This window comes from Nicotiana tomentosiformis, chromosome 3, assembly GCF_000390325.3.
Source record: "Nicotiana tomentosiformis chromosome 3, ASM39032v3, whole genome shotgun sequence".
Lineage (NCBI taxonomy): Eukaryota > Viridiplantae > Streptophyta > Magnoliopsida > Solanales > Solanaceae > Nicotiana > Nicotiana tomentosiformis.
In genome coordinates this window covers 102,332,861-102,351,575 of record NC_090814.1, presented here as the reverse complement: position 1 = coordinate 102,351,575, position 18,715 = coordinate 102,332,861, and the positions used below count along the sequence as shown (strand labels likewise).

Here is an 18,715-nt window from a genome sequence, read left to right as displayed (position 1 = left end):
GAAGAAATAGTTACTAGGTGGAATTATACTTATTTATTCTTAAAATGTTGTTATAAATATAGAATGCCTATAACTAAAGTTGTTAATTCTCATTGTACCGATCCTACCCGTTTGTTAACATCTAGAACTTGGGATGTCATTGAAGATGTTATAAAGTTTTTACAAAAAATTTATGTGGCTACACTTGAGTTTTCTGGAGCTTATTATCCTACTATTGCAAATGGTTTAGTTCATATTGCTCAAATTTCTCTTTTACTACATAATTTGAAGAAGAAAGAAGGATATACTTCTATTGTTGAATCTATGCTAGATAAGTTTAAAAAATATTTCTACCAAATTCCCCCTATTTACCTAATTGGTGCTATTTTAAACCCTTCTATCAAAATGGCTACTTATCGTCAATTAATCAGTGCTTTATATTCTTATATGGATATTGGACCAACTGAAACTCCTGATATTGACACTTGTATTTCTGATCTGCACAAATATTTTAGAAATATTATATAATTATTATGCTAAAATTGTTGATGCTTCTTCTGTTGTAGATGCAAATATTCCTTCAAGTTCAGTTTCAACATCTGGGACTAGTGCTTTGGATGATAATGATGGTGTTGAAGATTATTTGATTTGGTCTACACTAGGGGAGTATCAACAAACCAGTAGCAGGAATATTGACGAACTTCAATTCTACTTGCAAAAGTCAACAGAGCCCCGCACAAATGAATTTCTACCATTGGGTTGGTGGAGGAGCAACTCAAATCAATTTCATGTTCTTTTCGGCCTTGGCTTGAGACGTGCTAAATGTGTGATGATTTCAACAGTCGCATCAGAGAGCGTATTTAGCCAAGCAAAGTAGCAACTAGGAGATACCCGTCATTCATTGGGCAGCAACGCTTTGGAAATTCTAGTATGCTTCGGAAATTGGATAAGATCAGAATGACGAAATAAAGGGTGTGGCGAGGTAGATGAAGCGGAGAACCAAGAAATTGGAGATATAATGGTTTATGGTTCTGATTCAACCAATGCCGGAAACCAAGAACCTCATGTTGACATGGATGAACTTACAAAAATGATGCAACATGTGATGTACTTTTTTTTTTATAATTGCTGTAAACTTTTAATTTGCAAGTTCAAAAATAACAAAATCAAAAAAAAACTTGCAACTTAATTTGAAGTATTATATATTATTCAATAAAAATATCAAATGAAAGCCTTCGGAGGTTGATCCTTACATATTGCTTGTTGGTCTCATTAAATAATTTTTTGTAGCCACTTACTTTCAAATTTTAATTTTAAAATTGTAAAATTCAAATTTCAAATTTAAAACTTTAAACTTCAAAGTTTAATTCTAAGCCTTAAAAATTTGCAAACACTTAAGTATCAATAATATTGAATAAGAAAAACAAAATTTACTTAAAAAAAAATATAGCTCGGCCCGGACCAACCCACTAAGCCCGAACCCAGACGGACAAAAATTTTTTTGAAAAAGTACAACCCCCTAATTTAACCCGCTAACAGCCCGGAAAGTTAAACGGATGAGCTGATTTTTTTGTGTACAGCCCGCCCGTTAAACACCCATAGACCAGACTGTGCCGGGTAATTTTTTGGTACCGGTTAACATGACCGGTTCAATGGCTATTTCTTGATTTATAATTTTACAAAGTTGACCGTTTGGCAACGGTCAGCTGCCATTTTGACTGTTGCCCAACGGCTAATTCGCAAAAATAGCTTTTTGGGCATTTTTTTCAAAAATAATACTTTTATTATTTACTAATTTAGCCTTTTGAAAAACTATAAATAGACCCTCCTTCTTCTTTATTTTTCACTCATCTCTCAATTCTCAAACCCAAATTCTCAATTTAAGTTAAATCATGCCACGTGCTTCTAGAGTGCGCTCATATGTTTGGGAACACTTTGAGGCGGTAGAAAAAAATAAAGAAGTTCACAAAGTAAAGTGCAAGAACTATGGCTGAGTCTTAAATTTTCGTCGAAAGTGGGAGGGCACATATTGTTTAAGGAGGCATATGAAAAGTTGTCTTGAGCGTCCTCCAAAAATTCGTATTTAAGTTGATTTAAGACAATTTATGTTATTTTAAAATTATTAGACTTATTTAAACTTAATGTTTTAGTTTGTTAGATTAATTTGAAGTATTATTATGTAATGAAAATTTGAAATGAAATTATGAAAACCTTTGAAGTTTGAAGTTTGATCCTTACATATAAGTTATTAACACTCCAGTGTCCTTTGAAGTTTGAAATTTGATCCTTACATATAAGTTATTAACACTCCAGTGTCCAGTATAAGATTTATACTATAAGTTATATTTTTTTCATGTTCATTGTATTATCTTAAATTCGTAATGAATTTTTCAAATATAAGGCTTTTAAAGCCATTCAAATTTATTCAAACATTCTTTTTATACGTTAGTTTTTAATGTTTTACATTTTTACTTTATCTTAATATAAATTACGATTGTTATACAAAATACCAACAAAAAAAAGTCTGGGCTGGCCCATTAGACCCGCAACCGTTCCGGTTAAATTTTGTACCGAGGAAGCCCAGAACCGATAAATCGGATAAAAAATAATCGAAACCGGCCCGGTAATGAAACCGGCTGGTTCCCTTTTCCTAAACCTGACCGGCCCGGCACCTTGACACCTTTAACTAAAACTCTCTATTTTCAAGTGCTTTCTTTCTTCACATGCAATTATTTTTTTCATAAATTCTTATAGTCATTCATAAAATAAATAAGAATTAGTGGACAATAGAAATCACAAGAAGAATGATAACGGCTAATAAGTAGGTATACGCAATACTACAATAATTGATGAGAACTTGAGGTAGGTCATGTAAGTTCGTTCATTAATTTTAATGGGTAATTTATAAGTAGGCAAGTAACGTGTAAATGGCTTTAAGAGTCTCAAAATTAAGATGAGAAGTCTTGGAATCATAAATAAATAAAAACTCTTTTACACTTCCCTAGAACTTTTGGAACTTATTAATGTATACTACTTCATCTATAGCCAAACATCTTTAGTTCATCCAAAGGTGAAATATCTACATACCAAACATGGATGATACAGTAACATAACAATCATGTCACCAAATAAAGGACGACCAAGAATGGTCCTTCACTCACCACTTGCTTCAGCCCCTGTCACATCATACTTCCTAGTGTATTTTTTAATAATCGGATTTCAACTAATTTCACCGGGTAATTTTGTCCTCCCCTTATTTGAACAAATGAGGTACTTCCTAGCGTATGTAGTAGTACTTAAGAAATTTATCTACACGTGGACGAATACATGATGTATAGCTATACATACAATTTAATATTTAATTATAATAATATACTCAGTTTAATCTCTTAAGTGAGGTTTTGGGAGGATAGTATGTACGTAGTAGACCTTACTCCTACCTTGTGAAAATAGAGAAACTGTTTTCGATATATACTCGGCTCAAAAAAAACAAGTTAACATTTAATAGAGGATATATATGTGTACCCTCAATTTATCACATTCATTTAACTATGTATAAATCAGTGTGCATAAGCATTTTCCCCCAAAAGCTAATTTGGTCCCTAGCTGCATTAAGAAACTCCTGGTAAAACATCAAACCTCTAATTTGTGCTAATTGGAAAATGGACCCACTAAAACAATTTAATAAACACCTTATCTGTATTAGTTGAGAATCTTATTGCTTTCAAAGACACCCACATCCAACTGACATTTCCACTTCCAACAAAAGGATGTTAATAATTAATTATACTTAATCCTTTACGGCAAACACTACTGCACTAACAAAAAACAATATTCAGAATTACTTAGATTGAATATAGTTCTTATTTCGGCATTTTGCATAAATTTTGAGTAATTACTGAATTTGTCTATATAGAATATTCTCTAACAGCCAAAAGACACGTACTTTTGTCCTTATAAACTGTTCATGAACCAAATAGTTTTTTATGTAAATAGCTTGTGACTAAAATGATCCACACACTAATGTTTATCTCTTTCCTAAAATGGCAGAATGGTCACATGAAGATCACGTGATCATATGTGTAAGGAGAAAACTTGAAAGAAGCCATTGATAGTTTGATATCCTTTCTATTTTGCCAAATTGGTTTCTCCAAAATTCCCAACTACAAATCTTTGAATTGAATAGACACCAATTAGGATTATGTAACAACTTTAGACATAAGGATTTCAATTTTCAATCCTTTGGTACAACGGTTCGAAATAGATTAGTCCAAGAAAGAAATAAGTACAATAGTTTTTGAGTGATAGCTATTTATTTCCCTTTTTACAATTTGATTGTTCTAATACGCACATGTTATTTTACATCAATATAGGTACCGGATAAATTTGCATCAAACTTATACAAGTTTGAAGTAAATCACCTAGCATTAATTTTTGAGAAAATGACAATGTATAACTGCAGAATAATCTTATTGTACGTATATACCCTTCTAGTATGTTATATATAAAAATATATAAATTTGATATACTTTTGTGGCAAACAGATGTAAATAGCTTCGATCGCGGGTTAAAATTAATCTTTGCTCATGTTTTTTTTTTAATAGAATTTGAACAATAATATTAGTTTTTCATAATTTTAAATTATTTATTAACCACTAGATGACACCCTTAATAAGTGCGAGTAGGGTTGTGCATAATTTGGTAAATACTGAATTACCATACCGAAATCGAAAATTTTGATATTCGGTATCCGATATTTTGGTATTCGGTATGGTATTTGGTTTAAGTTTAAAAATAAATTAGTATTAGGTATGGTATTTGGTATTTAAAAATAAAATACCGAAATGCCGATATTGTACCGAAATATATATTATATTATACAATACATATTTTATTTATTATAACACCAGTCTTATGATATGCATTTTGCACGTGTACCCATCTTGATGATATGTTTAAAACAATTAGATAAGTATTATATTAAAATTATGTTTAAGTTATAAAATAAAAGTTTACATAATTCAAATAAGAAAAAAATTTATATAGTGTATTTAACATTAAGAATTTATATACAATTCAAATAAGTAAGGATTAAATGCACAAAGTTTGATTGATTAAAAACTTCAAAATATTAGGGAAAACTTAAATGATAGTTTTGGGCAAATGATGATAATGAGTGTATAATTACTTATTAACGCGCAATTTATAGTTTTAATTATTATTCTAATAAAGTTCAAAACTAAATGGTGATGATTTTGAACTTCCGCTTTTGGTGCCTCCGATTAAGTTATTAGAGTTATCCGTTTCTTATTTATTTTGGAATTATTTAATAGAATACAATTGATACACATAAATTAAATGATAAGAATGTAATAATAATAATATATTTATCTCCCCTAAAGTTAGATACTATATCATTTGAACTTGATGTACAATTGTTAAGTGTCCTTTTATTAATTAAGTATTTTAAGGAATTTGATAATATGTATTTATTTTTTGTACATAAATGGTATAAAATAAGTGCTTATTTTTAAGGTTAAAAGATCATTCAACTTTACATAACTACATAAGGGTTTGATCTATCGATTCACGTGAATTTTCAAAGAATATCCTTTGAATATATCTTTTGAAAAATACTACTATTTGTGTGGCCAAATATTAAATCCTAAAAGTATGGATATTTGTTAATTCATATGCTTTTATCACAATTTCTCAAAGTTTTATCAACTAATATAAATAACTTAATATATGAAAAAATACACCAAGTCATTTATTGTATCAATGGAAAAAGAAAAACTTCCTTTGGTGAACTTTTATATATTAGGTGAATAACCACCAGATTTGGTAGGATTTTTGGAAGCCTTAATGTTCGTAGGCTTTAAAAAATTTCCATTCATATAGATTTTACATTGAACTTTATTTGTTCAAGAATAGAAGTAGTAAATTCATTAATGATCTCAACCCATAAATATTAGTTTTAGTTTATTTATAAAAGGGGATTTAGTGTATTTAATATCGTTATACAAAGAGATACAAATGTCAAATGAGGAAAAATTTAATAACCAAAATTTTAACTAATTTTGAAGTCCTAAAAATTAGAAAAATAACTAAATTACTGTTTTGTCCAATATGAAGCATATTTTTTAAGTACTACTTCTTTAGTCTTATGGTACGCGCTTTGCACATATTTTTATTATAAAATCAAAATTATTGTATACTCCTTAATACATATATATATAATTTTATAAATAATTGAATTGGATTTTTATACTTAATTATTTGGTTTTAACATTAACTAATTTATTTTTTGTTTATTCCAATTTTAAATATTTAATTATAACTTAAAAGAGATTATAATTATGTTACGTCATTCAAATAAGAAAATAATTATATAAGGCAATTAAAATTTAATTTATTTAAAGTAGTGAATAAATATTTCTACATAGTTCAAATAAAAAAAATCTTAGTTAATTTTCAGATCCTAAATATTAAAATAATTAATATGAAATATATTATAATTATGTTAAATAATTCTAATATGCAAGGATTAAGAAGCTATTGGCTAAAGATAGAACGCCTAAATATTGGTCAGCAATTCCCATATAATTACTACGTTTGACCCAAAAAATATATAATGATACGACATTTTATTAGAGCATCCATAAGATTTTGTTAATTGAATCCTTCCTTTGGTATCTAGCATTTCATAAAGTTTTCACTAATAAGCATTAAAGTAGTTACCGTAACAATGGCTGCATATGTATAATTTTTAATTTTTACAGTAATTGTAGAATAAGATTGTACTTGTTCCAACGCGTAATGCTTGTTCTCTTTGTCATCCTAGCTTTCGTTAGTAGTCTATATAAGTAAACTTTGATTTGAGTTTAAATTTCTAACTATTAGGATTTTTACATAATTTAAATAAGGAAGGATTTTGATTACCAAAATTTTAGCTAACTTTAAAGTCCAAAATATTAGGAAAATAACTTAAATTACTATTTTGTCCAGTATAAAATCTGTTTTTAAAGGGTAAAAAAGGAGAACGATATTTCACTAAGGGCTTTCGTGCTTTGAATATAATATAGATAAATATAAGAAATCTAAAATTTTATTTTCCTTTATTCTCTAAGTTTATCAATTAACTCTAAGCAAGTAACACGATATTTCTCTAAGTTTTCTCTCTCTAGGTTGATATTTGTTGGTTTTGGACAAAAATTTTGTCAACAAACATTTTTAGTTTTGTACTTTTGAGTACTTTAATTAAGAATATTACCGTCTATAACTCTATGCACTAGTTAGTATTCAAACTGAATAAGCCAAAGTTACCGAACCAAATATACCGAAACTGAAAGGAGAAAAAACGAATCATACCGAATTTAATTAGTTACGGTATTGTTATAGCATTTTACGAAACCGAATACCAAAAATATCAAACCGAAATATCTAAATAACGTATCGTACCGACCGACAAATACCCCAAATACCAGAATGACTTTGGTCTAGTTGATAAGCTTTTTGTCATTGGTAGATGAAGGGCTAAAGCCGATTACTTAGGTTATATTTCAGGACTATTTGATTTTTTCTAAGAATGAAAGTTCTTACTGAATAAAAATCTATTAAAAAATAATTTTGACAAGATAATAGTTATACATGCTTTCTTATCAGATAGCGGCTCGATTTTCTTTTCAAAACAAACATCACTTGGTTGCATACTTGGATTATTGGTTGAGGGGGCTATGCGTAATATGAGCAGGACAAAGTGACTGGGCCGGATGAAATTCCGGTAAAATTTTATAAGAGTGCGGGCAAGGCAGTCTTGGAGTGGCTCATTAAGTTATTTAATATCATTTTTGAACGAAGAAGATGTCCGGAGAGTCGAGGCAGAGCACGATGGTTCCTGTATACAAGAACAAGGGTGATATCCAAAATTGTAATAACCATCGGGGTATCAAGCTACTTAGCCATACTATGAAAGTTAGAGAGTGGTAGAGATAAGGGTGAGGAGGAGTGTATCTATTTTCGAGAACCAGTTTGAGTTTATGCCGGGGCGTTCGACTACATAAGCCATCCACCTTGTTAGGAGATTGATGGAGCAATATATGGAGAGAAAGAAGGATTTGCATAAGATGTTCATCGACTTAGAAAAGGCGTACGATAAAATTTCGAGGGATATTTTGTGGAGATTTTTGGAGGCTAGAGGTGTACATGTTGTCTAAGTTATGTTGATTAAGGACATGTACGATAGAGTAAAGACCTAAGTGAGGACGGTGGGTGGGGACTCATACCATTTTTCGGTTATGATGAGGTTGCATCAGGGGTCGACACTCAGCCCTTTTTTGTTTGCTCTGGTGATGGACGTACTGACGCGCCACATCCAAGGGGAGGTACCGTGATGCATGCTATTTGCAGATGATACTGTATTGATTGACGAGATACGAGACAGTATGAACGTGCAATTAGAGGTATGGAGGCAGACCCTGGAACCAGGACAGAATACTCGGAGTATAAGTTCAGTGGTGAGACTCGAGGAGGGGAAGGAGAGGTGAGGCTGGACTCGTAGGATATCCTTAAGAGAGGGAGTTTTAAGTGCCTTAGGTCTATTATTCAGGGGATGGGGAGATTGATAAAGATGTCACACATCGTATTGGGGCGGGATGGATAAAATGGAGACTCGCTTTTCGGTATTTTGTGTGACAAGAAGGTGCCACCAAAACTTAAGGGTGAGTTCTACAAATTGGTGGTCATATCAACTATGTTGTATGAGGTGGAGTATTGGCAAGTCAAGATCGCTCATGTGCAGAATATGAAGGTAGCAAAAATGGGGATGTTGCGATGGATGTGTGGCACACCGGGTTAGTTAGGATCGGAAATAAAGTTATTCGCGACAAGGTGGGTGTGACTCCCTTATTGAGGATAAGATGCCGGAAGCGCGGCTTAGGTGGTTTGAGCATGAGAAGGGGAGGAGCATAGACGCCCCAGTGAGAAAGTGTGAGAGGTTGATATTGGAGGGGCTACAGAGAGGTAGGGGCGGGCCAAATAAGAGGTGGGGATAGGTGATTAGGTAAGACATTGCGCAACTTCAGCTGACCGAGGACATGACCCTTGGTAGGAAGGTATGTAGGTCGAAGATTAGGGTAGTATAGTAGGTAGTTTAGAGTGTTCATAACAGTAGTACTGGCATGCAATCTCGCTTCCTGTTGGTAGTAGGTTTTTATGACTAACTGTTATTCTTTTATTGTTGATCACCTTACTATTTGTTGTTTTTATTCTGTTTTTATATGGCCTTTTGGTACTGTCCCTTCGTATCTATTTTTTCATTAATGTGGTGCTTATGCTTTCATGAGCCGATGGCCTATTGGAAATAACCTCTTTATCCTTACAAGGTAAGGGTAAGGTATGCGTACACATTACCCTTCCCAGACACCACGGTAGGGGTGTTCATGGTTCAGTTTGGATCAGTTTTTCCCTAAAAAGAAACCAAACCCAGTAAGTTGATTATTCAAATATTGAAACCAAACCAAACCAATTAAATCGATTTTTTATCGGTTTTGTTTGGTTTTTCATTTTTTCGGTTATTTATCGATTTTTTCTTAAATACGAGACATACACTACCAAACACATATTTCAGAGACTACATTGTCAACGTAACACTATCAAACCAATTGATGTTTGAGAAATCTATCATTTACCAAAATATATTGATGATAATTGAATCAACTAGTGATGAATAATTTAAGTACTCAATTAAAAATTAATTATTTTTAACATGAAATAAATTATTGTACTTAGCAAAAAAAACTACCAATCAAACTAGAATGTAAAGACAAAGAATTAGATTATTATAATAGCAAAAAACTAGACTAAGCATATTAATGACTAGTATGTACCATAAAATTTTAGAAACTTTATATAAAAATATACATATATCTAGGTATAATAATAAATTTAAATAACTATTTTTATAGTCGTTTTGTATTAATTTTTTCGGTTATTTTTTGATTAAAACCCAAACCAAATTTGATCGGTTTTTAAAATTCAAAACCAAACCAAACAAAACCTAAAAAGTATCATTTTTTGGTCGGTTTGGTTCGGTTTTCTGTTTGATTCATTTTTTCATGTTTTTATGAACACCCCTACCCCACGATGTGGGATAATACTATATATGTTATTATTATTATTGTATATTATATTATATACTACTATAATATATATATAAAAAAATTAAACGAAAGAAAGCAAGTGGATGAAAGTAACTCAATATTCTGAAGCTTTAACTAGTCTAGAAAGTAAAAGTATCAGTCCACCAGACCACTGATTACATCACTACTCCACTAAACCCCACTAATACAACTCCACGCACTCTAATAAACCCACCAATATAAAGTATACGAAATGAATAACAAGTCAATCAAAAATTAATGACAACAAATGTTTCTACTAATAATTTTGTTCTGGTTTTATGTGTAACGTGTGTTTGGATTTATTTTTGGAATAATTGGTTTTAGACTTTGTATTATCTAACTGTACGTCTTTTGTTTGTTTGTTTGTTGAAAAATATTGCTAAAACTCTAAAACAATTTTGACTTTCACATTGATTAAATTAATAAATAAATTGCCTACAACGTGTGTACTTTAATAATGTTTAAGATATTTACAAAAAAATCGTGAACAAAAACCAATTAAAAAAGAAATTCAACTTTTCTTACGGAAAACTGCAATACTCTAAAAATATATATAAATGATAAATGTGGAGAATAAAGCAATTCATTATTGACAGGTGCACAAAATTTAAGTTTTATGTTCAAGCATATTTATACAATTAGATTAGTGATAAAGTAATAAGTTAATGTAACTTACTAAGACTTATAGTTCATTTTATTAATGGAGTCTCCCGTACAACTTATGTGATTCTTATTCCATTAATTACTCTTTTTCTCTCTCCTTTCACTACCACTAACATTGAAGGTAAATCTCTTATTATAAGCATCTTTTGGTAACATAATAAAATTAATATAACTAAGTTGATATGATAGATCAAACTACACCTATTATTTATACTACTATCTAACAAACATTAGTAGGAGTAAATAGTTCATAGAAAATTAAAAAAACAAAATATGCTGCGTAAGCTTTTCCACGTCATCAGCCAGCTTATTAGAACCCAGTCAACGTCTACGATATGTCCACATCAGCATCCGATTGGACTCGACACAGAAAAGGAACCATGTAGGGGCTAAGTTGTCATTTTAGACGACCTACCTTCGCTTTATAAGCCACCGGGTCTCCTTAATCCCCTTCCATTTTATCGATTTTCTCTCTCTACAAATTACAGTCCCCTCCCTCAATCCTTCACTTTCTTACTTTTTCTCTCTCTAGTCCTTTAGTGCCGGTTTTTTTTCCTCTGCTCCCATCTTTTGGAGTGTGCGGTGATCGGCTTTTACAGCGGCGGCGGTTTTTGAGGTAACGATCGGATTAGTGTTTTTAGGTTTTTTTTTGCCGTTTCTGTTGTTAGATTTCGTTTCTTTGTACTTGTGTTAATTTTAGCTTGTGATGTTTTTGGATAGATCTGTTTGCTTTGTGTTTTTGGCTTTCGTTTCTCGTCGATCTGTGGTTTCGCTTGTGAGTTTTACTCTGATTCTTCCGTTGCTGTTGTTTTCGTTGAATTCGCTTGATGATCAGATCTTTTAGATTATCACTTTTTTGCTTTCACAAATGTATTTTAAGCCAGTGCTAAAGTGTACTTTAGGTTGCTAGGGTTTTTGTTGTTTTGCTTTCCTGTCCTCTTTGGTGTTTTGTTTTTAGTTTTGGAAATAAGTGTTGCATATGTCTACAATATAAGTGGCTTGTTCTGTCTATATATAGTACATCGGATACTTCTTTTTTGGGTTTTGGTTTGTGACTTTTCGGTTCTGAGGTCATTGCTGATCTCCGTTTGAACATGGCTGACTTTTTTCGATTATTGTTGTTTGTTTTTTTCTAGTTGATACAATGGTGCGGAAGAGGAGAACTGAGTTACCTGGTTCTAGTGAGAGCTCTGGGTCTCAAGAAACTGGAGGACAGGGTCGTGGCCAGCATCCACAGCAGGTGCAGCAACCACAAGGCCGCTACCAAGGTGCTCAAGAAATTGGAGGACAGGGTCGCGGCCAGCGTCCACAGCAGCAACAACAAGAAGGCGGCTACCAAGGTGGAGGAAGAGGCTGGAGGCCGCAGCAGGGTGGATATGGTGGCCGTGGTGCTGGTGGACCTCCACGAGGCGGAGTGGCCCCTCAACAGTCATATGGTGGAGTGGCCCCTCAACAGTCATATGGTGGAATGGTCCCTCAACAGTCATATGGCGGACAACCTGAATACTATCAGCAGGGCAGGGGGACTCAGCAGCATCAACGAGGCGGAGGACCACCCCAGCAACATGGTGGCATAGGTGGCCGTGGGGCACCTTCCGGTGGACCTTCTATGCCACCAGCACCCGAGCTGCACCAAGCTACCTCCCAGACTCCATATCAAGCTGCAATGACTACTCAGCCTATACCTTATGTAAGACCAACTGAAACATCCTCGGAAGCTGGTTCCTCATCTCAGCCACCTGAGCAGGCAGCTCTACAAGTGACACAACAGTTCCAGCAACTTGCTGTGCAGCAAGAAGCTGCTCCAACGCAAGCAGTACCACCTGCATCAAGCAAATCACTAAGGTTTCCCCTGCGCCCAGGGAAGGGGAGCACTGGTATGAGATGCATTGTCAAAGCCAATCACTTCTTCGCAGAGCTGCCTGACAAAGACTTGCACCAGTATGATGTGAGTGCTCAAACTCTCTAATAATTTTTTTGTTTTTATTATTTTGGTTTCTTATATTCTTCCCTATTGTTTATCATATCTATGTTAATCAATATTTAATGAATTTCAGGTCACAATTTCTCCAGAGGTGCCGTCACGTGGCGTCAACCGTGCTGTCATGGCACAGCTGGTGAAGCTGTACCGAGAATCTCATCTTGGGAAGAGACTTCCAGCATATGATGGAAGGAAAAGTCTATACACTGCAGGGCCCCTTCCATTTGTTCAAAAAGACTTTAAAATAACTCTTATTGATGATGAGGATGGGCCTGGTGGTGCTAGGTATATACCTGAAGTTTCAAATAGTTGTTGGTTCAGTTTCTAGCAATTCTAAAGTTCTTTTTGTTATTATTGAATCAGGAGGGAAAGGGAATTTAAAGTTGTGATCAAATTGGCTGGCCGTGCTGATCTTCATCACTTGGGAATGTTTTTAGAAGGGAGGCAGGCCGATGCACCTCAAGAGGCGCTTCAAGTTCTGGATATTGTTCTGCGTGAGTTGCCAACATCTAGGTATGGTTTTTGGATGCAATGCACATCACTGTAGTTTCTTTACATGGTGATGATTGTACACAATGAAAATTGATTATTTGTGAATATCATTTTGTATATTTTCTTAATTTGTGGGTGATGGCAGGTTTTGTCCTGTGGGCCGTTCTTTCTATTCCCCTGATTTAGGGCGAAGGCAACCATTGGGTGACGGTTTAGAGAGTTGGCGTGGGTTCTATCAAAGCATTCGCCCTACACAAATGGGCTTATCACTAAACATCGGTATGCGTAGTATTGACATTTTGGAACTGTTGTTTTTGCTATATTCTTTGAAGTTTTACTTAAACTCCCACAGTAATCAAGAAAATTTTATGATGTACAATTTTGTGCATCAATGTACAGATATGTCTTCCACTGCCTTCTTTGAGCCACTGCCAGTCATTGATTTTGTGACACAGCTTCTGAATCGAGATGTGTCATCTAGACCACTGTCTGATGCTGACCGTGTAAAAGTAAACTTCTGATTTTCTAAGAATCTTATTCTTAATTTCTAGTCATTGTTTAGATGTTTGTCCTCCTTTATCTGGTTAGCGTGTAGCAGATTGTACTTTCTGGATATGTTGTCTTACTTCAGTAACTTGCTTCTTTATGAATGTTGTTTCTCTCACTCTGTAATTGGTGGTTTTTGAGCTGCAGATCAAAAAAGCACTGAGAGGGGTGAAGGTGGAGGTTACTCATCGTGGAAATATGCGGAGGAAGTACCGCATTTCGGGTTTAACATCTCAAGCAACACGAGAGTTAACGTATGTAGGCTTATTTAGTTATAAGAGAACTTTTGTATAAGGTCATATCATGTGTAGCTGCAAATAGTGGTGTTCCTACATGCTGGCTTTCTGTTTCCTGTCATATCTTCCTTGATTCTTTCTTGGTGCTGATCCTTGATCTTTCTTTTTGTTTCCCCCTTGTTTTTTGGTAGTTTCCCTGTTGATGAAAATGGTACAGTGAAATCTGTAATTGAATATTTTCGAGAAACATATGGGTTTGTAATTCAGCATACCCAGTGGCCTTGTCTACAAGTTGGAAATCAGCAGAGACCTAATTACTTGCCAATGGAAGTTAGTGCCTCTTTCACACTGAAAACTAGTCTTCGCTGCTTATCTTATCAATTTTCTATGCTTACATATATCTGGTCCAGGTCTGCAAGATTGTGGAGGGACAAAGGTACTCAAAGCGCTTGAATGAGAGACAGATCACTGCACTTCTGAAAGTGACCTGTCAGCGTCCCCAAGAGAGGGAGCGCGATATTCTTGAGGTTTGGGGCTCTGCCTTATTTATTTACATGCTTTATTTGGAATACATTGCGATCAAGGCATAGTTGGCTACTTGGGCGGTTGATTTATTTTTTAATGTAGAAGTAAAGTGACATATGAACGTTAAATTAATTGTTACTGGTGCTGTTACTTTGTTTCTAAGTTGCTGCACTTCATATCAGTTATTACTTTTTGTTCATATAGATTTATCTATTATTAGGAGCCATAGCGTGATGTGTTGGTCACAGAGTTTCACTTGATAAGGTTGTGGTGGAAAAAAGAGCGAGAGAGCGAGAGAGCGAGAGCGAGAGAGAGAGCAATCTTATTTATATTTGTGATTTGTAATTGCATGGCTGTGGTTATCTAGTTTGGAAATTTAATTTGCTGGAAGTGGTATTTTGATACAAGTAAGAAACTTGATGATTCACAAATTTGCATCACCTGTGCACATTATCAATGTAAATAAGATCTTTTGTTTTCATTCTTTTATGGTGAGAGAGTCTGTCCTGCTTTGCCACGGGCTATGTTGGTGAATGCTTGCTAGATTTAGTCCCGTGTTATGGTCCATATTCCATCTTTAACACATTTCGAAAATAATGTGAGATCTTTAAGGCTAAGCATTTGCCACGGTCACCGACATTGGATAGTCCTTTTTGTCTAGATTTCTTTCAAGGCTAGACGGTAGTCATTTTTGACATGTTGAGACTTGGAAAAGATATCATGGTTGCTGTGCTATACATCACAGTATTTATTAGCAAAAGTTACAAAGAGATGACTGTTTTTGATGTGATAATTTGCTTATTCACTTCCATTTTATTTCCGTTTCTATGTCAGACTGTACGTCATAACGCCTATGCTAATGACCCATATGCCAAGGAGTTTGGTATTAAGATTAGTGACAAGTTGGCACAAGTTGAGGCTCGTATTTTGCCTCCACCTCGGGTAAGTTAAGGCTCCTCACAACTTTATCAAAAAAATGATTCCTCTGATGGTTGAGGGGGTATTGTCTTACTACCCGAGTATACCATTCTTGCTTAATTTTGATTTGTGCAGTGAGTTTATTTTAGTTAGGATTTCAGTAATGAGTATGTATTTCTGCAGCTTAAATATCATGATAACGGTCGGGAAAAAGACTGCCTGCCACAAGTTGGCCAATGGAATATGATGAATAAGGTAACTAGTACTGTTGACACTGTTTAAATTTCATCTCATCTGTTTGTTTTTTATTTATGTTCAGTTAATTCGTACTATCTGGTGTGTACTGGTAGAAGGTCCGCGTTGCATTTTCCTTTCATTATTTTGATTCAATGAAAATATTGGAGGTGCACTAGTACACACCATCCTGGCTTTTTTGTGAGACTGCTGTGTGGCTGTTGTTCTTTGCTCAGCTAAGACTAATACTGTATCTCTTACTATTGTCAGAAAATGGTAAATGGAGGAACAGTTAACAATTGGATCTGCATAAACTTTTCTCGCAATGTGCAAGACAGTGTTGCTCATGGGTTTTGTTCTGAGCTTGCACAAATGTGCCAGATATCTGGCATGGTAAATAAGCAGTTTGCAGTTTTCTTTTCTTGTCATTTTTGGTCTTTCAACCCACTATTGACGTTATTATCTTGTCTTTTTAGAATTTCAATCCAAATCCTGTTCTGCCACCTTCGAGTGCACGCCCTGATCAGGTCGAAAGAGCCTTGAAAACTCGATTTCATGATGCTATGACTAAGTTGCAGCCGCATGGGAGAGAGCTTGATCTGCTAGTTGTCATCTTGCCAGACAATAATGGATCTCTTTATGGTATAAATGAAAATAAAACTTCTTGTCTTCTTTAGCAGAAGTTTGGAATATGTGGTCGCTAATATTTTTATTTCTTGACCAGGTGATCTGAAGCGAATTTGTGAGACTGAACTAGGAGTTGTCTCACAGTGCTGTTTGACAAAACATGTATTTAAGATGAGCAAACAGTATCTAGCCAATGTAGCGCTGAAAATCAATGTGAAGGTGGGAGGGAGAAACACTGTGCTTGTTGATGCAATATCGAGGCGAATTCCCCTTGTCAGCGACCGGCCTACCATCATTTTTGGTGCGGATGTCACCCACCCTCACCCTGGGGAGGATTCTAGCCCATCCATTGCCGCGGTACACTTTGTTATTCAGTTCGTGGACCACATCTTTATCTTTGAGGTTCTGAATGTGTGAAATAATTGTCTTTGCAGGTGGTTGCTTCTCAAGATTGGCCTGAGATTACAAAGTATGCTGGTCTAGTTTCTGCTCAAGCCCATAGGCAAGAGCTTATTCAGGATCTGTACACGACTAGGCAAGATCCTGTTAAGGGGACAGTGGCTGGTGGCATGATTAAGTACGATAACTTTATTGCTTCCTCTTCTTCTAGTACTTCCTGTACTTTCTTGAGTTTTTAGCAGTTAGTGTTTCTCTGGATTCTGATAGGAAGCTTTTAGCAGCTGGTCTCTTCCCTTGGATTCTGATGGAGGATTGAACTTTTCTTATTATGATATTCTAACTTTTCCTATGTATTATTCAGGGACTTACTTATATCCTTCCGAAGAGCTACTGGACAAAAGCCTCAGAGAATCATTTTCTACAGGTATGGTGAAATAATGCTGTTACAAGTGCAATATGCGTTTTTTCTTAAATGAAATACTCTCTTTCAGGGATGGCGTCAGTGAAGGACAATTTTATCAAGTGCTTCTTTTCGAACTTGATGCGATCCGCAAAGTATGTTCCTTTCTTTTTTGTTATTTATGCTTGCTTGTTTATTCTTAATTATAGATTATGTGTAATCTGCTCATTTCCTTTTCCTACTTTTATTTATTAAGAAGTATTGAACTGACTTGAGCTAATTCAGGCATGTGCGTCTTTGGAGCCAAATTATCAGCCCCCAGTTACATTTGTTGTGGTTCAGAAACGACATCACACAAGACTTTTTGCCAATAACCACCGTGACAGAAATGCCGTTGACAGGAGCGGGAACATTATACCCGGTAAGTGTGGATCTAAATTCTTGTACTTTGGACATCTTACAAGTGATTCTAAAATCTTATTTTCAAAACATAACTGTACAGGTACTGTTGTGGATTCAAAGATATGCCACCCGACAGAGTTTGATTTCTATCTTTGTAGCCATGCTGGCATACAGGTGAATGATTGCTATAATGTAAACCATAGTGGTGGTCAAAGTGAGGCAGAATTGTAATGTTAATGAATGTTGTGATACTGTAGGGTACGAGCCGTCCGGCTCACTACCATGTTCTATGGGACGAGAACAAATTCACAGCCGATGCGCTGCAGTCTTTGACCAACAACCTCTGCTATACGTGAGTGCGCTTTTGAATTTATCAGGATTGTTCTGGAAATTTCCTTCTGTACTTGGTCATTCTGATGGTCTTTAATCTTCCTCTTTTTAGATATGCAAGGTGCACACGTTCCGTCTCCATCGGTATGCCCCTACACTTGTTTATGGCTTTGTTTGTTATTTAGTCAGTTCTTTTGTAGTACTCCCTTCTCTTTACTTATTTTAGTATTAACTTGTTCATCATGGTATGTTTTTGAACATAATTTTTTTGCTTTTGCAGTTCCCCCTGCATATTATGCGCATTTGGCAGCTTTCCGTGCTCGATTTTATATGGAGCCTGAGACATCTGACGGCGGTTCAGTAACAAGTGGGGCTGCTGCTGGCAGAGGGGGTGGTGCAGGGGTTGCTGGAAGGAACACCCGAGCCCCAGGTGCTGGTGTTGGTGCTGCTGTTAGACCTCTTCCTGCGCTCAAGGATAATGTGAAGAGGGTTATGTTCTATTGCTAGAGTCTTAACAAACAAGCTTTAGTTTTGGACTTTAGCTGACATGCATCCTTTGGAGCCGGACTCTGTTAATTATGGCTTAGCATGCCTGTTTGGTTTTGTGTTTTCCTATAAATCATAGATGTAACTGCTTGGCTTCCCCTAATATTTGTTACTATTGATGCCGAAAACTATTTAACGTTTGTGACGTTTTAAGCGCTCTCCTTCCTAGCTTCCTCATGAGGATCTTTAAATTTTTGCACTAATTTTTGGCAAGGTGCTAACACCATGGTATAATAGGTTGAAATCATCAGTGCTT

The 18,715-nt window shown here is 34.9% G+C and overlaps 1 protein-coding gene across 1 annotated transcript; it reads left to right on the top strand.

The window, feature by feature from the left end:
- The first annotated feature begins 11,279 nt into the window (after positions 1–11,279).
- LOC104108825 (protein argonaute 1-like) lies at positions 11,280–18,599 on the top strand. The gene is made up of 22 exons (XM_009617953.4): positions 11,280–11,439; positions 11,960–12,771; positions 12,881–13,089; positions 13,168–13,317; positions 13,442–13,575; positions 13,696–13,805; positions 13,990–14,096; positions 14,270–14,408; positions 14,489–14,605; positions 15,438–15,545; positions 15,705–15,776; positions 16,026–16,148; positions 16,232–16,397; positions 16,480–16,739; positions 16,817–16,959; positions 17,143–17,205; positions 17,273–17,336; positions 17,467–17,602; positions 17,684–17,757; positions 17,841–17,935; positions 18,026–18,057; positions 18,194–18,599. The coding sequence occupies exons 2-22, from the start codon at positions 11,968–11,970 to the stop codon at positions 18,418–18,420; spliced, it is 3,333 nt and encodes a 1,110-aa protein (XP_009616248.1). The 5' UTR covers positions 11,280–11,439; positions 11,960–11,967; the 3' UTR covers positions 18,421–18,599.
- The last annotated feature ends 116 nt before the right edge of the window (positions 18,600–18,715 follow it).